This window comes from Numida meleagris, chromosome 3, assembly GCF_002078875.1.
Source record: "Numida meleagris isolate 19003 breed g44 Domestic line chromosome 3, NumMel1.0, whole genome shotgun sequence".
Lineage (NCBI taxonomy): Eukaryota > Metazoa > Chordata > Aves > Galliformes > Numididae > Numida > Numida meleagris.
This window is the reverse complement of record NC_034411.1, coordinates 26,518,094-26,538,885: the sequence shown is the minus strand read 5'-3', so window position 1 is coordinate 26,538,885 and position 20,792 is coordinate 26,518,094. Positions and strand designations below refer to the sequence as shown.

Below are 20,792 nucleotides of genomic sequence, written 5' to 3'. Positions count from 1 at the left end.
CTTGAGGAGGAAACAGTTGTGGCCTCTCCACACTCAACTACAGAGTTTCAAGTATTCTAAAAATTAAGGCTTGGTTCTGTCAGGAAATGGCCGCCAGCTCATCTGATCCATAGCCCTGAATAATTAACTGCTCACTACACAAAAACTTGCAAAGGGAACTGATAGCAATAAGGGCTGTCTACATTTTCTATTACAAACCAAGAATAACGAGATGCAGTCATTCTTTTTCAGCATTCCTTGCTATATCTGTGTTTCTTTCCCTACTGCTGCCTACTGACTCTTTAAATTCCTGTGTACCTAGAAACAGCGAATGGTTGCTCTAGATGAGTATAGCAGATGATGATGAACAGGAAGCAGCAAAGCTGGGAAGGATGTAATACCAGATTTCTCTCTGTTTTCTTCTTTTTACTTCAAAATTATGAAGTAACAGAATCAGTTTTCTGCTATTATTCCTGATGGAGCTTTTACCTTCCTTGAAGATAATGAAACAAATCACACATAGCATATATTGTGCCTGACTCCCATCTCCATCACCATCCCATCTCCCCAGAAGGGCAGGAGGTGAGAGTCTAAGAACTGTAATAAGTTACAATTTGACAATATTATGTGGTAAATAAAACCTAGTTATTCAACAAAATAAGATCTTCTGTGTAATTCAATAGAATTCACTGTTGTCATCTTACTATTAAAGTCCCCTGTATTTCCTTAACAGAAGATATGCTACAAATAGCCAGATCTTGGACATACATCAGAACTTCACATTTCAGCTGAACTTAAGTTAGGCCCAGCAGAGCAATGAAACAAACAGAAAGAATATTCATCCTCACTGCTAATGCAAATCAGCACAACTCCATGGGCTTAGCAGATGCTCCAGTTTGCATCAGGGTGTGGTACATCCATATTTCATTGTTCTCATTCTAACTGTATCGCAGCCAAATTTCTCACAAGATAGCCCAAGACACACATGCTGAAATGCATGCAAATGTATCAGTACATGCATAAGGGATCTCAAGCACTACACAAAACAGATGGTACTTCCCAAGATGAGGGCAAAGGTGGGCTCCTTTTTGAGCTGAGTCTCAACACTCGCAGCGCAATTTTAGAAACAAACCTTGTGCCTTCATACAGCAGTTTTTGGAAAATGCAACTTTTTCTTCTTGCCCTTTTCTAAATTAAATTACTAAATCAACATAAATGGTTGTTCCAAAAATGACAATTTTCTAGGAGAAGCAGAAAGAAAAAAAAAGGAGGGGAAAAAAGAAAAGCAAAAACTGCACTCACTGTCTGAATGATTTTGTCATTAGAAAAGACAGCTAGGATGGTATTCAGGCCAAAGATGAGGTAACAGTCGTACCACAAGCCTACTCCAAATGCTAGTGCAAAAGAATGACAAGGCAGGTACAGAGCAAGCAGTGGTTCATCCTGAATCAAAAAGGCAACACTGCTTGCATAAATATATCCTTTTGAGTTGTATTTGCACACCAGTGTGGTTCACTACATTTGTACAAAACATGCTGCCATGGCCAAGAGTAGTTATAAAAGGATTTTTATCCTTCCATGGGAAATAATAGAAAGTCCTTTCATACACAATACAGAACATGAATATTTAAATCTTTTACTGGAACAGCCAGTGTGAAGTGCATTTAAGATTAAGAAAGCTCAATAATGCAATGTGTATTGCAAACAATGTCAGTAATTACTTTTGAAGAGCATGGCACGGGACAGCATTCATCTACATTGTACAAATATGGTTTAAATTTGACTTAATACAGTTTTTAGTCAATTGTGAATAGTCAATAGTGTTGTCTATGAAATAACAAACCTCAGAGAAATACATCTTATGTATGTCATTTTACTCCCATTTTTCTTCATCTTATTCACCATTGTACATATCAACTACCAATTATCAACTTTTCCCCTCCATTCATACTGCCATTTCCTCAAACACGTAATAGACTTCCACCAATTTCTGGGGATTTTCCCATTAGTCACTCAAAGAAAACTTGAAAACATTAAAAAAAAAATTAATCTCAAAGGGCTGTAAAAGAATAGTCATTAACACAGCAAATTCAGTGGTGAACATTCAACAGCAGAGAGATCCTCTACCCCAGATCACCGCCTAAGAATTAAATAGGTGATCTTTATGAACTACATTAAATAAAACTTTATTATCTACCATTAAATGTTTATGACAGCTGAGAATACACTGTTTAGCTTTCACTAAAGAAAGCTGAAAAAAGCCTTTCTGAAAGCCCAGCGAGAAAAGCTTGCCCACAGTGTGAAAAGAAGCAGGAAAGCCCACTGACCTATTACATTTTCAACAAAGCTTCAAATCAGAGTAGAGGTAGGATGTCAGTCCAAGTTTCTGTAGATGCAGAAATTTTATACGTTGTGATTATAGCATGTTTTATTAAAATCCTGAATGAAGACATGTTTCCCTGAAGCTCTGACTTACTAAGATCTTTGGGAGAAGGATAAATGACAGCATCAAGCTTCATCAGCCCAGAAAGGATGAATAACAACAACCTGTCTAACCTGTAGATCAGAGGGATCCATAAATGATTCGCTTGAATTAAAACAAGTTGAATGTGAGCATTTCTTTAAAAGAACAACCTGGACGATTTATGTAATTTTCAGGGATGGTAATCCAACCCATTCGAATACTTAGTAGGTTGTTCTACTGGTCAGTCACCTTCACCAAAATATTTGCACAGGTTTTATTTTTCCTCCATAAGAATTAACTTCTCACTGTCTATTTTTGTAGGCCTGAAGTTATTCTGGGCATATAGGTGTGCCAACTGGATACCACCTGACTTTCATATTCTCAAAAAAAAACTTCTAACCAGCAGGTCTTGCGTCACTGACATATTCTGTGCAGAAACATCATGCAAATTCAAAACAAGCATTTAAAAATCAAAAACCTCAGGCTGAGCAGCAAAGAATGCAGAATTACAAACTGGAGTCTGGCCAGAGGGTAGAGGAAAGACAGAGAAGCAAGCAAGATAAGCTACAGGGTTTGCGGAGGAAAAAAAATAACACAGAGTTCCCAGAAAATACAGTGTTTGCACCTACTCTGGTGATTGCAATTTCTCCTCCATTACATATGAACCAGTCACAGCAAACTGTTATTTAGGTGCTTTTGGTATTACACCATGCACCATCACACATGATGGCAGGAATATTTCTACAGATGAGCTGTGACTGACAGACTGACAGTAAAAATCTACGAGCGGCCAGAGTGCCTGTAAAGCCTGCGGCCATGAAAGGACTGAATTGCCATGGAGCATGTCCTCTGGCTTAGGGTGGGCTCAGAACAGTTCTAGACAGTCAACCTCACCTTTCTCGAGTATTTTGGGAGCTACAGCTACTTAAATAACCACCTTGAAATGTTCAACTCCTCCCTTCCTCATTTTAGCATTAAAAAAATAAAAAACAGCAACAAAACAACTGGGAAAATCATCCTTGGTGTCGGAAGTGAGATGTCCCAAGCCTGTAAACTATTGGACTCCAATTCAGAGTACGAATCCAATACAGACACTCATCCCACACACAAACAGGGAACCCAAATATGCTAGGGAACACAAAAAAAACCCCATGAAACTCCATTCAAACAATGGTACTTATGGTACAACAAAGAAAGAGGACCCAACAGGGACCCAGCAGAATCCTGGATGAAGGACAAGCACGTGATGCTACAGAATGAAAGTTTCTCCCTTATGTGATCCCCCACAGGGGGAATTGCAGCTGTCTTTGGGACTGATTCTCACTTCATTAAATTAACTGAAAATAGAGTTATCCTGATGTCCGTGGGTTAAGATTACAAAACAGCTCATCAAAATAAGTTTTGGTTTCTGTTATCTTGTCTTGTGTCAGTGACAATAAACAGACAATGCTTAGCTTTCAATTTGCCTATGACATGTAACACTCCTTGTATCAAATCAGCTGCTAGAAGAAGACAGCCACTGTTTGGCAAGGGAAGGACCATCCAAGTTTCTGTGTTAAGATCGGTTACTTGGTAGCCAAGGAGATGAAGACTGGAAAAAAAAAAAAAGTAGGTAGAAACAACAAACTGGAGGGAACTTCAAACAAAATAGAGGGTCTGCATGGAAAAAATAGCTATTTCTACAAGTCTGTTGCATAAAAACAACAATGAAAATGTCATGGAATTTCATAGGCCAAGAAATAATTAATGTCTTACTAGGTTATAATATTTTTGAGACACTGGAAATACTATAACACTGTAGAAAAAAATAATAGAAATATTGAGGAGTATTAGAAACTGATAACGTTTTAAGGAAAGCAAGAAGGATCATTAACAGAGCTTCATTAAATGATGTTCTCTACCACAAAGAGGCCTGAGCATGGAGAGAACTGGAAACCAGATTTTTATCAAACCATCTCTGGAGGAAGTAGATAACATAATTCAGAAAATGGGAGAAAAATTTGGGAGTGCCGTAAGGAGACTATGGGAGAGGAAGGGGAAAGGAGACAACCCAAAAAAATCCCATGGGTGCAGAAAGACTTCAAGGGCATGGAAAATATTTTAAAGCACAGACACAGAATTAGATAAAGGGCAAAGTGGAAGAACTTTTCACCCCAAGTGTCTTGCTTCACATAGGGTGAAAGGTGCAAGTGTGGCTGAAATACAGGAATATCTGGACTCTGTTAAGCCCCAGTTATGCAAGCAGAGATCATCCCAATTAACCAAGCTTTGAGAACAGTCAGAACGACAAAGATAAATTCTGTTGAACTCCATGAATACCATTTATGAGGAAAAGGCTCCAGCCTGCCCAGTACCTTCATCAGCCTTACCTCCCAAGACTTAGACGAGAAATGACCTAAAAGATCCACTTCTCATCTACACAAAGATACCCTGAAGAAGAAATGTTACTGCGTAAAAACTTTTAGAAAGGATAAAAGTATCTCCTCTACTCTGTAGTACCTTCAAAGAAGCATACAAGACTACAACTGTACAGATACAACTTTACATTGAGATCTATTTTCTATCTGCCCAAGAATTTCCAGCCCTCTCATGCTGCTGAAACAACTTGCTCTTTCCTCACCCATGCAAACCTCTCCAGATGGCTCAGTAGGCCTCATGCTTGCACTTGTACATCCTCAGCCCTTCTCAGGAAGGTCTGAACTCCCTAAGTAGGACATCTCTCCCTTCCAGCAGCAACAATTTCATTTACCAAAAGTCTTTGGTAATGTCTTTCCCACCTCCGGCCTGAACAAACTGCTCTCAGTCTGCACAGCTCAGGCCTCACGTGTTTTACCTCTGCCCTGACTGCTTACCTAAGCTTCCTAAAACAGCAAATTTTCAAGCGTGCTTCCACTTCTGACTGCAACATAACTCAGCAGTCCTGGAGGCACTGAGCACTTGCAGACTCCTCCCTGCAGACAAATTGGACGTGCAAGAGCTCCCATGAGTTTTCCGCTGACTTTTCAGCATAGAGAGTATTTTTCTAAAGCTCGCAATGTTTAAAACTGCTGTTTCCAATGGTTTTGTGGTTTACTCCCTATTTGGATTTGCCACCGGGGATATAGGGGACTATTTTATTCAGCAGTGAGATAGTTTTGTCCAACATCCATTCATAGCTACAGTATGACAAATCCATATGTAGATAAGACAGCAGAGCTACTCCTCGCCTACTTCTGCTTGCATACTAGAGCTCACCCTCTGGCTTTTGTTTCTGCATGAGCACCAGTTTTGCAACTCCATTATGTTCTAAGGCGTGTTGTTAACCACCAGATAAACACAGTGCCAATGCACTAGACTGCTCTGCTATTCAGCTATGGTGATACAGCTTTGATGCTAACTCATCAAAGTTTTACTTCACGGAAGTTGTGTTTGACATGCCATGAAAGGAGTCAGCTTGGTGCATCACATCCCTCCCACTCGCCTATTAATAGCCAGCTGTGAGTAACAGCACCACTGCTGCTGGTAAGCAGACCTCTGCCATCACAGTTTCAGGTTATTTTCTTAATTTTCTTTTCTATCAGTAAACTAAGGCTTAGATTTTCTTCCATTATGGTGTTCTTATTATTCTATTATATTTATATCTAATTATTATGCCACAAAAAGAATCTCTGAAGGCCACTCCATGAAATACACTTTGTGATCATCTATTTGAATAGTACTGCAAAATAAGAACCTAATTATCTGTGTATTGATATATTAATGTTTTAACATGTTTTTTTTCCTAAACACTTGCTAAACACAGAAGGAATACACACAAAATATTGAATAATACAGAAAGAAACCTCAAGTTTATGATGTCATAATACTTTATAATGGCAGTGTTCGGCTGCAGTCAATAGTGAAGCACTTTAGAACAACAGAGACCCACATCATCTGAAGGGTTTTGTCAGATAAAAATACTCTAAGAAGTTCTTAAAAGTGATACCTTCTCCTACGTTAATTCTTGCACAATAAAATAAAGTAGTAGCTTTGTACCACACACAGGCCTGCACCTTTCTGAGGTTGTCTGACCAGGGCTGTGTGCTCCAGCTGATATTCTGCATGGACACACTGATGAACAGAGTTTCCTTAACTTCCACAGTGCCCTTGCCTTATTTTTGGGGGCAGGGAGAGCAAGCACATCTGCTTCCCCCGGGTGCCTGGACCAGTGAGGCCCGGCCTTCCCCAGGATTACAGGCATAGCCGTGAACAGCAAAATATCAACTGGCAGCAATAGCTGGAGAAGGAGCACTGGAGAAAGGGCAGGTTTTTTGAAGGATGGTCAGAGGCAGGCCAGTCAGGAATGCAACACCGTAACTGTCCTTGACATTTTCAAACTGGCAAGCGCTGCACAGCAGTATCCAGGCTGCAAACATAGAATGCTTTTAGGTACTGCAATCAGAGTTTAGCAGTTGCTCCTGTGTGGCCATTCACAACTGAATGTCTTTAAATAAATACTTTTACAAACTACTTATGTACCAATCAGTATGTTCAACATAACAAGAAGACAACCCTCTTTAAAGCATTCCTTGGCTAATATCCAGTTTTTACCCTGGAAACTGGCTTTCCATCTTAAAAATAGTATGAATTCCAGTCATTTTTTAAAAAATGATGACTCAATTTCAATAGAGATAAGGCTAGTTTAAAAGTAAATTATAAGATTTAAAAAGGTTTGTGTACATTTGTATATACAGACATTGGAACAACAACATGCACGCAAATACATGAGGCTCAGCAGTCTATGCATCAGCCTCCCCATTTTTGAGTTTTTGTGAACAACTGGAACATGGCTTCAAACTTAATTTTTATGGCTTAATGATAGAAACAGCTAAACAAAACAAATAAAGAACAACAAAAACAGACAACAGGCAGCTAGGAGCCTCACTCACCTAAATATGCTTCCAAGAATTAAGGCTTCAACAGTAAATATCACATAATTCATGGTAAGTTTACAAGAGCTACCAGCACAGCAAGGAGTTAAACCATTTTCTCATTTTTCATCATTAGCAAACACATTCTTAAAGTTAGGATGGATAAAATTATACTGATACAGTGCCTCAAAGCACTAACTACATGCTTTGACTTAGCAATATTGTAGTACAGAACAAGATTATATATACATATAGTAGTTTTATTTTATATACATATATATATATGTATATGTATAGTAGCTACCCCTCAGAAAGTTAAGCATGCTTGGATTTAGTGTATCTGTAATTTTAAAGGCCCTTCCCAGCATGGGTGAAGGGGGAAAATACAACAAAAAACAGAGGACAGAAGTATGTTAGAAGCACTAGCAAACATTATCCATTTAAACTGCTAATGGCAAGCTCTGCTGTTATATTTTTATCATTGCTTTTCTGCAAATTACTTTTATCAGTGATAATTTAGCTTTTATTTCATTATCTAGCACAGCAGAAAAAAGGAAAACAGATTTGTTTTACAGCAGCTCCAGCACTTGCTCTGTCCATTAACATTGACAGATGAAGGTAAATTAAAGCTCTTAGACCACATTTTCAGCATGCATGATAATGAAACTTCTCTAACCAATGTGCATTTCTAAAGGAGTACAGAGTGTGTGCTAATGCTTTTATTTTCGCTACACAGTGAATAGAAGTTTTCATATTTTAGAGAAAATGTCATAGAACTTAACACAGAAAAATCTGAGAATATGCTGTCAGCCTCCAAAAACATCTCAATGCAAACAGGGAGAATCAATGTTTTAAACAAGGAAATAATTGTATTTCAGCCAGCTGAACAGTGAAATAGTGCTTTCCTTCCTTTCAGTTTTTGTAAGACCACAAAACCACAGAGAAATTGTGTTTGATTGAAATATTATATATCCATAAAGAACCCTTAAAGGATGTCATTCGTTCAAATGTTGCTCTTCATCCTTTACTTAGGCATATTTTAAGCTATTCTACTTACTTCCATAGAGGTAAACAGAGTGCTTTACAACTTTTTTCTAAAATAATAAACTTATTTATAGAAGCTAATGTAACTACACAGCTGTTCTGGGCAAATGCTGGTCTTTCCATTTAAGTGATAGTATAATGGCTTTGATTAAAAACAATTTTGCAGGAAAAAAAAGCCCAAAACACTATTGACTAAAACATGCAATAGTCATAAGTAATAGTAATTCTCCTAAGCAGTACAGTCACTCCTGTTCTTGCACAAAACATCCTTTCACCATAAACCCAACAAAAAGCCTCACTAAGCAAAACAGTTTCAAAAAGTCTGCTAACTTGAAGCCAGATGTTTGGACTTTTTCTGAAGACCGTCTAGGTTAACATTACAAAAAGGAAATAATTCCTTGAATTCCTTAATTCTAGATATTTGGGATAGTTTAAACTTATGACATGTAGAACCACGTGAAAAGGTTCTCAAAAGCAATAAATGTCATTACTATTTGCTCACTTTTAAATTGCCACCACAAACCAAAAATAAACACTTATTAACATATAATGCAAAATTAAAAGCTAGTGACTGCGTATTTCAAAGAGAAGAATATTCTATGTTGTAAAAGCAAAATGAAAGAGTTCTGCTACTATAATTTCTTTAATGATTTGTGTAACAAATTACCCACTGTTACTTGTCAAATTCCATTTCATTTTCTAATAAAAACCTTATTTTTTCCTAGAATAATTTTTTTAGTCTGAGATAAATTTCATTTGTCTCCTATGTTCCTTCAGCAATCATTACATGACCAATCACAAACAAATTTTACTGCTGGGGCAGGTCACTGATGAAAATAGATTAATATTAAAGAGCATGGAAATTTGGAAGAGCATGAAAATACTTCTTGGACTTGCACCAAGGCTATTTCAAAGCTCAAACATGAATATAATTTAATCATTTCCTTACAAGTAGGCTTGGGGACAGGGCTCCCAAAGCAATGATAAAAATGAAGTCACAGAGAATATATTTTAAGAGGACCTTTACTGAGCTGGGGCGAAGAAGAAGAAAATGTTAGTTAAATATTTTTAAGCAGCTTTCCACAGATGGGTCTAAATCCAGCTCTTACGATTCTTCTCTGTCATAACCCACTACAGAGGTCAAAGGCTGAAGCTTTCCCAGAGGTTCACTGTGCATAACAAACACTAAGATTTCCCCAAATTTGGTTTATATATAACGGCCCAAGTGCTGTAGCCATTTACATCCCATACAGTCCCATTAGTATTGAACAGGGTATAAGCAAGGCCAGACAAAGGCACAAAATCTTCCACATTTTCAATTTACTTTGTTACTCATGCCTGCAAGAAGTTGGTGCTTCTTTAAAACATGCTACGAATGAATGACAAAGCTCCTTTGCTGCTAATACACAAGCATTTTGTCACAAATAGCAGGGTTTTTTTCTAATGTATTAAAACTATTAGCGATCTGTTTCCAAGCATTACAAAGATTTTTTTGTTTTGATTAGAAGTTCAACAAATGATTTGAGATTGTCAGCTTTCCAAGCTGGACTGGAGGAGTAAGTTCAATACCCTTCACTTAACCTGGAGAAATCCTGGAGACATTCGGTCTGTGGGAGCTTGGCTGCTCTGCCAAAGATGAAGTCTTTGCTTCTTATGCCAGGCATCTGACCTACATGCTGTTCCAGGTCTATAATTTATCTTAAAACCAACAGCAGGGACACTGGTAGGACAGGGAAGGCTGAATGAGTGTAAAACTATCTAGGAAATTGTTGTTCCAACTGCAGTGAGGACTCCTGCTTCTTAAACTCTCCAATCAAACCAAAAATTTTTCCTTGAACTTTTCGAAACACTTCAAAAAAATATAGGAGCCAATACACTGGACAGCATTCCAAAAGAAGCCACCAGAACGATCAAAACAGGAAAGAGAAACTACTGAGTTTCATAAGACATGATTATCATCAGCAAACTCCGTTTAAGGGGATTTTTTTCTGCTGGAAGCTGCTCATACATCACTAGGGAAGAACAAAAGGACCTTAATGATGTCCTTTCACAGACTGCACAGCCCGACCAGCACCAGCCACCCACCTACCACCTACTGGGGCAACGTGGGCTCTGTGAGCAGGTGCTGCAGAAGCCATAGACAAACACTTGAAGGTTAGTGTCTTCACAACACAATGCGAATGAGAATTTAGCTTTTGCTGGTTTTGTGAATACGGCAGGTACCTGTAAACCAATCCTCTTCACACTCAGTTGATCTTTGACATTATTGTGCCCTACAAATACACAGAACTTGTTTGGCACACGATAATGTTCCAAAAACAAGAACAGCATTGTAATTATGGTTTTGCTTTGTATGTAAGTACTGGTGACCACAAAATATTTTTAAGGCTATTTGCTGTATATGCAATTCTAACTAGCATGTAAACATCTCTCTCTCAAACAGAACTCCACATTAGCTATGCTGATGCCCCCCCAAGCTTTTTGGAGTGCTCATCACCATTTCCTCTCCTCATCACTCCCTGCCTACAGCATCACTCTCATATCTGTCTGTGCACCATCTTACAAGTCTCCATCACAGATTTTACAGTTTCCAAGTTCAACAGATGCATAGAAGAGACTCAGCATTAGCATATACTAAATGCCTTCTGTTCCTTATTAAAGTCACCCTACAGGAAGCAAATGTAAATTGCTGTCTTCCATATTTAAGGCATGGTCCCAAAGATCTTGTTATTAAGTCATTAATCTTCAACTTTCATTTTTCCTATGTTTCCAGTACTCAAATTCTGCTAGAAATAGACTATGACACATGACACTCTTTCCCCATGCTGGAATTTATTACCAAGTAATTTACTTCATTGATTTAACAGTAACAAACAATTGAGAGCACCAATTTTTAAGCAACAAGAAAAGGGTTTAATGATTATCTCAAAAGTTAACAAAAGGATCTCTATAATCCTTGCAAAAATCTGTTTGCTCATGACTCTCATTCAATAAGAGTTTCAGAGAGTCCTACATACTGTTTTCTCTGTCTTCCAAGGCTATAGCTTTACATCCTAATGATGCTCTAGTTTTATCAAGAGATTACGCTAGCCATGGCTAGTATCTTATCTAAGTAATCCCCTAGTGCTTGACCAAGGCTAAAGTTGTGCTAACAGTATGCAAAATGTGCTTTGCTGAGGAATAAAATACATACCATTTGGAGAAAAGGAGTGGCAACTACTAAGGAATAATTAGTAGCAATTGTTTATTTTTCTGCAAAACAAAGCAAAGCAGAAGCAACAAAAATACTTATTTTGTAAGAGTCCTTATTAAACATCAGACTGAAAGTTGATTCATACCTGTATTAACAATAGATATACAATCATGAAGATGTCTGCTCAAAAAGCATGCATGGTCAAAAAAATCATCAGGACAGGTTTTTGCCGAGAATTTGGATAGAACAGAAGTGAAGCTGGTTGCCTGTTAAGGTAATTTGTGTGCCTATTTCTTCAATCCTTTCAACCTTCTTGAAGTATCCTTATCTATAGAGACACATAGGGAATAGCCCTGGTGGGCCAGGGGAGAGGTGGATACAGCCCAGCATCTTCCCATCAGCTCATTTCAATCAGAGGACTCCGAGAAGGGCAGAGAAAACAGAGTGGTGGTTCCTCAAAACATTCTCCCAGCCCCCATGTATTACCCATAGCTCTTCACTGGACCACCATCCCCAAGAAGTTTGGTCCAGCGGCCACAGATGCTTCCAATGACTAGCATAGACCTAAGACTCAGCAAAAACCTTTCAAATTACACGCTGTGTTAAGCCAGCATAACGCTCAGAGCTTAAACTGCTCATCTCCTTTCCTCACTGCTCATGGTCTGGTCTGGCCAGCCCTGCTGTATAGCAGGCAACGTAGTGCAGCCTTGTCAGGAAATCACGCTGCGGAACTGGACTCCGCAGAAAGGGCAGAGCCACCTTGCCCCTTCCCAGCCCTTGGTAGCACACACCACTTCACCCAAAGAGATGCTTTACTGAGACTAAACAAGAACTCACATCAGGAGAAGGAGAGTGTACCTCTTGTGCTCTGCACAGCTCATATTGCACTGAGCTTCTCTTCACCTTCGTTTCAACAATGTTCCTCATTAAAGGAAATGGAAATTTCCTTATTTAAGAAAACAGAAACTTCCTTATTTTTGCTGTTAAGAGAAACTTAAGTGTGTAAAATTTGTGAGACGCCATTGTTCTTTCCGGCACTTTTTTGCTGACTTTTCAAAATTTTTGTAATTTGATTCCAGATCTGCAGGATTCCCTAATGCTTTTAAAACAGATGGGAACCAATGCAACATAAGCAACAGCAATATTTATCATTTGCATCTGCATGATTTGGCAGATCTGACAACCAGAGAGCTTTTCAGATCTCTATTTTGTATATTATAGCTAAGACTAGACTTCCTCACCATAGCATGTGCTGGTTTTCGCTGTTAATTTTACAGTTCCTTTATCTCACTTTTTCAAACCACAAGCTTTTAAAGCATGCTTAGACACAGAAATGCACTTATCTGTGCTTCTAAGATCTATCCTCTGAAAAGTACAGAGCATGACTACTTCAGACAGCAGGAGAAGCTACTCCAAAACTCCTGAGGTCTTCAGTACATAAGGATATTGGATTTTAGGGTAATACAAGGAAATTGTTATTACGCACCTACGTCATTTCCTCGTGTGCACAGATCCCTAATTACAGCATACACTCTATAAGACTGCATGAGACACGGCATACTTTGCAGCGGCATCACAAATTTGGCTTTCTTTGGGGACAGACTACAGTCTAGAGCTAAGTTTCATAAAGAAATTTAAAATGATAATAAGAAAATTTTAAATAAATACACATATATATCACTTGCTCTTTATCTTCTGTAATATGTATAAAGAGTATCCAAATAGTCATGAGTATTTCACATTACTCTTTACAAAATATATACAAAGAGATTTACAGATATTTTTGTCAGCTGCAGGACATGATTCACAAGAAATGCCCTGATACTCTTTGGCAGCACAAGCATAGCCCCATTTTTCTAATGTTTCCAGTTAGTCTGTACACAGCTTCTTCCTTAGATAAGAAGTCTACTCTTGCTCCTGCAAAAGTTCATCCTGAGGAACAGGGAGCAAAATCTTGTGCGTCACAAAACGACAGGCCTCTAGGACTGAAAACAACCAACGTTAGTCAAGCTGCTGCCTTCTCCCTTTATCTGTGAGCGCAGGCATTTTGAAAGTTCCTATCTGCCCTGACATGTCCTTCAAAGGAGAGCAGTATCTTACTGCTCCAAAAGCCAATGACGGAGGCCTCTACCCCTCAGAGATAGCTATCGCTCCCTTCCTGCAGTGAGGCCCGCGTGGATTGGCGATCGCGGCCCTCAGCACCAGGCTGCAAGGAGTTCCAGATGCAGGCATGTACACAGCCATATGAGAGGCACAGGGTGTTCCCCAGCTCTGAATGCAGATTGCTGCGTACAGCTACATGCTTGTTTACTTGACCATGATCCATATTTAGACATGTGTACAAGTGCACAACCCTGAGCTGTTTATGCAAATAAAACTCCTGCTGAATGCGGTGGGCATTTGTCCCCCTAAAACTTCCACAACAATCATTTGCACCTACTTAAATCAAAGAAAAACTAAGGAAAAGAAAAATAGAAAATAATAGGGAGTACCTCTCAGACACCGCTAAATTTTGATTCAAAGAGCATTTATAGTGATTTTTTCTGAAATCCTTTAAAACTGTTCAGATGATTTACATAGTAGAGGAAAAACCTCTTAAGAAGAAACAGACTGCCAGGTACTAAAACTCATCCTCACCTGCTTCTCTATAGAGAGGGGAAATCTCTCCTCATGACTGTGGCCTGTGTTCTGCATTTGGCTAAGTTATGTCCAGCCCAGTATCTTTTATAATCCTTAGGTTTCTTCCTTAATTTTAGAGCCAACTCAGCATTGGTCTACTTCTACAATACAATTTCTATTTGTATGGCTTCTCTAGGACCCCAAAACCATCAGTGAGAACCTAGCTTTGTACTGGCACATAAAGAGGCTTCTCCATCATTTGCAAGAAAAATGCTCAGACAAATCAGGCTTATTGGGCATCCAATGTGTCAAAAATGTGGTGTATTTATATAATCTTCCCAGAAATACTGGTTTTCAGAATCTTGTAAAATAGTCTGCTAGATGTCAGGAGTATTGCTATTATGTTATTCTGGGAATTTTCCAGCTGCCATATCGGTTAGTCTATAAAAACTGACCAGAAAATTACCTCATAATACGCATTAACTGATAAAAGTATCTTTTCTATTAAATTAACCAAATTAATAAACAGTGTTGCAAGAAGTCACGTGTAGGCAGCATGAACTTTTCTATGTCAAAGTTACCATGACAACTGGATAACCTGGATTCGTGGAAGAGGAGACAGGATGAGATGATTTAAACAAAATCTCACGGGGTTGTGATGACTAAGTCACTTCAAAAGCTTCCCCTAAAATGATTCTTCTAGTTCTTAACTGCACATAACTAGAAGAACATACAAGAGCTGAAAACTGTAATTCACAAATCACTGAAGCCCACTGAGTAATTTTACAAGTGTGCTGAAACAACTGTTTTGTAACCTTTACTCTTCATCTTCTCAAAGTCATGCCAGGAATGGGGTTGCCAAAGAACAGGATTAACAGCTTGAAAGCTACACTTAGAAGGGGACTGCTGAAGATGTCATGTTAGATGACCACCTTTTAGTAAATGGGTTACTGACACGGCTCATTTAAAAAAATTACCAGTATAAACGTCAAAATACATCATACAAACTTCTTTGAAATTCACTTCCAAAATGTATATAAGAATAATCCAGGATTCTAAGCAGTAAACATTAAAATTTGCATTACTTTATTAATGGCAGAAACAACATGTGCATAAGCATTAAAAAAAAAAAATCAGCAGAATGAGAAGCATGCTTTCTTAAATTCTGTCATCTTCGTCTTAAAGTTGACACTCGATACCTGAAGCACAATCACAAGGCAAACACAAGCACTCCTAATCGAGTGAGGACTAACAATGATGAGAATTCCACCATGCTCTGAGAACGTGCTCGTTCATTGATACACTGTCATCATCTCCCCCTTCTTAATTAACACCCATATTTGCCACAGAAACCAGTCACAGTGGCTCTTATTTTGAAGGTGTAGTCAATCTGAAGTTCTGCTGGTGCTTCTCTCGTCCCAAGGTTGAGGTAGGCAGGATCACTGCTCCCCAGCATGGTGCATCACCATATAGCCCTGGCTCCCTACGGCCAGGCATCTCCGCCAGCATCACTGCAGGGATGGCTCCTTAGGCCGAGGCCACTCACCCGCACGTTTGCGGGGCCGGCCTTTTAAAAGTCAACTGTCTGACAGGGCAGTGACCAGATCGAGTCGCAGTTATACAAGTAGCAAGGAAATATTATGCAAGACCACAGGAAGTCAGAGGAGACAGTATTCTGGGCAGGCCTGGCAAGAAGTCTGTGTGAACTCCAGCTAACAAGCAGAGCTCGGTCATTGGCGCCAAATTCAGCAGAGAACATTCCCAGTGCTGCAAAGGATAACACTCCCCATGTTTTTGCCAGTGGGCTGCCGTCCAGGACGCCATGTACCTGATGAGATGCAGATAAACCCAGGTCTTATTTTTCGCCAAGTCTTCATTTATTTTTAAAATTTGGAGTGTATTTTTGTTCAACATTTGTTAGAAGTGGCAAATGGTTTGTTTTTATGGCTTTGCTAATAGACCACTTGTTCTTATGCTCCCTATAATTTCATCTACAATTAAGCAACCTACAAAGAAAACGTGTGGCAGAAGTCTCACTTTTTCCATGCATTTTGCCCATCTCCACCTGAACACACCCTGTGAATAGGATACGTGAGGGTCCTGGATTCCTCTTCCCTTGGCATTTTGGAATGATCGCTGCAAGTGGACTTGGCGCAAATAAAATGACACCCACTTCTTACACAATGACACTGCTTCAATCTGTTTCCATGCAGAAAGTAATTGTTGGGATGTTTTTTCATTTCTTTGTTTGTTGTTTGTTGTTTTTTTTTAATTATTTTTGAGAACTATTTAACCCAGGTTTTACTTGAAGAAGATACCATTCAAGTGCAGTGAATTTTGTCTCCAAAATGGTTAGAAAAATTGGCCTCAATCTGCCAAATACGCATCATCTAGCAGTACATGAGTCTGGAGAAGTTTCATGATTCATTCTAGGACCTACCTTCAAAACATCAATGGTTTGATGTGGAAATCCGTTCTGAGATTTACACAGATACTTCCAAATAAGCAGTGCAGCATGCAAAGTATTACACAACACAAAACAATTACCAATTGTGATGAGTGTAGACAAAGCATTCTCAAGAGAATCTGTTTTATGTTTGTAATCAACCTCCTAAAAAACAATAGGGCTCTCTTTCCAGCAAATACACAGTACAAACAAAACCCAAACAGTACCGCTGCCTTGATGGGGGAAAAGATTCTGAGAAGTATAATAGATTTTTAGCAGATAGGAATTACCACCAGCAATGAACTGATTTGAAAAGTTTTCCTCATTACCATCCCTTACGGGAACGACAAACATACCAAACTCTTACCATGAGATTCCCGTGTTCCCCATGGTTCACACATGAAAAAGTTCCCATATCCTAGCACTTTTGCAAAAACAATTAAATGAGCATCACAGCAACACAGGAAAGTGAAAATGTTACTGGTGACAATGGCTTCATTGTTACTTTAGTATAACAACGTCCAAAATTAATCATGAACATGACAGCAAATACCAGATGCATACACAATTGGACCTCTCCAATCAAAACATACCTTTCTACAGCCAGACCCAAAGCTATCACTGTTTAGAAGTTTACTTGTTTCTCCAGTTGAAGACAGCAATTGCTTTCCAGAACAAAGAGCTCCAATGGCACTGTTCAGGTCTTGATTCAAACTCACACCGAAGATTTTATTCTGGCCAGCATAAAACATTTTGCACTCTCAAGTGTTAACATTAAAACATTCTCACATTTCTCCAAAACTGGCGAGGCTTAAACACACTGAAATACTCAGAAGTGCTGAGGAAAAGTATTTTATAGGCATCTATTTCAAGCAAATATTTCATGAATTCTGAAATGCCACTGAAGTTAAACTAGTAAATCATTCTACAAAGGCAACAAGTTGTTCTGTGAACTGAGGTGTGAGCGTAATCTTGCTTCTCACCATTTTGCAAGCTCCTGATGTACTCTGGTATCTGTACCATAGTTCGCTGCAAGCATGAAGCTGACTGGAGTTACTTCCACCAGGAAGGGAGAAAAGACGACCTGGGTAACTACAGGCTGGTGAACTACAGCCTCACTTCTATGCCTGGGAAGACCATGGAGCAGATCCTCCTGGAAGATATGTTAAGGCAATATGAAGAGGTAATCCAAGACAGTCAGCACAGCTTCACCAAGGGCAGATTATGCCTGACCAATCTGGTGGCTTTCTATGATGGAGTGACAGCACTGGTAGACCAAGGAAGGGTAACTGGTCATCTACCTGGACTTCTGCAAGGCTTCTGACATGGTCCCACACCACATCCTCATCTCTAAATTAGAAATATATGGATTTGAAGGCTGGTCTATTCAGCACTGGAACTGCACAGAGAAGCAAGGGATGCTCCATCTCTGAAGGCCAGGTTGGGCAGCCTGATCTAGCAGGATGCAACTCTGCCCAAGGCAGGGGGTTTTTAACTAATGATCTTTAAGGTCCCTTCCAACTCAAGCCAGTCTATGATTCTAATCACCATCTGATTGCTATTCCAATTAAATTTTACATTGAAATTTCTTTTCACAACTGCATTCCAAAGGAATTTAAAGGCAACATGCACCAATCCAAAAATCATACTCTGAACTTCATGTATCCAATTCATATTCATCTACAACAAACCAAAATATACCCACTACCTCAAGACATAAAGCATTTACTGCCTTTGGGGTGGAAGGAGAGAAGTTTTGGCTCTCAACAGGTAGTGCAGAACCCAAGGGAATGGCACAGGGCTGCATCAGGAGAGAGTCAGTTTGTGGATTAGGAAAAGATTCTACACTAGATTGTGGCCAGATGCTGGAACAGACCCTGGGTCACAGCCCCCAAGCTGCTGAAGCTCAAGAAGCATTTGGACCACGCTCCCAGACATTGGCTTTGAATTTTGGGTGGTGCTGCAAGGAGCCAAGGAGTTGGACTTGACGACCCCCGTGGGTTCCTTCAAATATGGGACATACTACGATATCTCTAGATATCTATATATCTTTTTATTTTCCTGTGGTACAGTAGTTTCATATTCCAGAGCTTCCCTGTAAGTCCTCTAACAATTCCTGGTATGTGAGCAAACTAAATACTTTCAACACAGCATATTAAAATAGATTTGCACATTAAATATTTCCTTCTATAACTTTGAAAATCCGAAGTTAATTCCCACACAAAAAACTATGTAAGAACTGATTTTTAATCCACTTTTATAATTTCTTGAGTGTTTAACCATGTTATTTACTTAATCTACCACTTAATTGAGGTAAAATCCAAGTGGAGTGATCATGAAGGCCCTTTTCAAGAGGGATAAAGGTTCACACTCTACACAGCTTCTCTTATTTTCTTCAAATGTAGTTTCACAAAGTAGTATGCAGAGATCTCAGGCAGGAACTGAACTCCGTTTTGCAAGTTCTACGTACATAGGTTGCTCCAGATGTAATTTCTTATTTATTTCCATGGAAACTACAACAGATACAAGAGTACAATAACGCTATTTGATAGAGCAAATTCTCAGCTAAAAAAACCCACTATTTTTCAGCACATTCACCACCATTAGCTGTGCATTTTTGCTAGTGATGAATAAGAGCCTGCATGCCACGCTGGTAAAAATCTGCATGGCCATCCAGAATGTGGCTTGTCTTTCACGTTGCTGTCATGACTACACCACCCACTGCCTCACTTTGCTCACATTCACTATTTGGTTGCCATAAATATTCAGCAAGCATCAATGAATGTCAGTGGGAGCTGTTTTTTCTGCGTGGAGGAATTCAGTGACACACATTTGCTTTGTATGCACTTCCATGTCAAATGTCACTTTGTCAGACTGCCTCCCTCCTGCCATCTGTCACACAGCAACAAAATGTAATGGAATACTGGCAGGAAGGTTCAGCCTCTACTGCCATACCACCCACACCCACCTCTGACGTTGTGGGCCAACATAATAAAACTGGAGGCACCACTTTCAGAGCAGACCTCATAGAGTATCAGACTTTAGGAGCTGGAGTTGTTCTGGTATAAAAACAGCACACTCAATCTGCTATGTAAGGTACAAATGCAAACTAAGAAACCCTAAGAAAGCAGCACACATCCCAGTACACAAATGATTCAGTAGATTCACTCAATGGCTGTAACTTATTCAAAACACAATGCAACATGAAATCATTTTATGCTTCCACTGTATTCATTACATTGACTCCCTCCAAAGGAACGCTTTACAATGACTTCATGTTGGCATGATTTGCTCTTAAAGTTTTTAACAAGTCAGGCTCCAGACATTCTTGTCATTCAGCTTTGTCTTTAGCTGGAGCTCTGCTCCACATCAGCCATTGTTACTCCTGAAACCTTTACTGCAACCTGCAAAGTAGACTTTGCTCCCTGCAACATTATGCTCATTGTACTTCCCAGGTTTGAAGAGAAGCCACTACTCGTACAATAAGCACCATCTGTCATCCCTAAAAAAATAAATAAATAAAGCCCAGAAAGTAAAACTACCGGGTCACTGCAGTTCATGACTTCATTTTCGAGAAGCTGGCATTGTGTTATGCTCTGTTTATGGTGTTTAGTTTTGTGGGGAGGGGGGTGGAAGTTTTTTTAAGCTTTGGCAGGCAAAGAGACAGGAGTGGTGCTGCACAGATAACGCGGCTTCTTGCTTTATCTTTTTTGAGGCCTGCTTATACGCTATGCAAAGCTGCCAATAAAAGCCCGTACAAAACGTTATGCTTTTCTCACTCTCTTCCTCAACCTCAGGAAAGTGCCTGCTTCCTTCTCCAGGACTGTCTGTCATGCACAGGCAGTAGAACCTTATCCTGAGTGAAGACCATGGGTCCACGGAAGGAGCTTGCTCGCATTCACCTATCTACAAGCACTCCAGGCTGACTCTGTAGTTCAGCACTGCTCTCCTCCACTTCAGCTCTCAGCTCAGAGAAATGGAGACCAAACAGTTGTATTTGAAGTGCTTGCAAGCCCCCAGTCTGTGAGGAGCTCTGGTTTCTGTGCAACAGTTGGATCCTTCTTTTCGTCCTTGTCACACTGTTGGGTTGCTCACCTACCCACATCATGAGGAAATCTGAGGGAATCTAGGTGGTTATTACCTTCCAGACACGTTCAG

At 39.5% G+C, this 20,792-nt stretch overlaps 1 protein-coding gene across 4 annotated transcripts in view; it reads right to left on the bottom strand.

Moving 5' to 3' along the window:
• EPAS1 (endothelial PAS domain protein 1) overlaps positions 1 to 20,792 on the bottom strand; it is a 103,751-nt gene that overhangs the window by 46,348 nt on the left and 36,611 nt on the right. The window contains exons 1-2 of one of the 4 annotated variants that reach the window (XM_021389970.1): positions 20,177 to 20,209; positions 17,618 to 17,787 (exon numbers count right to left, since the gene is read on the bottom strand). The exons of the other annotated variants lie outside the window; for them this stretch is intronic. Of the exons in view, the coding sequence (XP_021245645.1) occupies positions 17,618 to 17,787; positions 20,177 to 20,194 (188 nt within the window). The 5' untranslated portion in view covers positions 20,195 to 20,209. Of the gene's footprint in view, positions 1 to 17,617; positions 17,788 to 20,176; positions 20,210 to 20,792 lie in introns of those variants that run through there. 4 annotated transcript variants of the gene reach the window in all.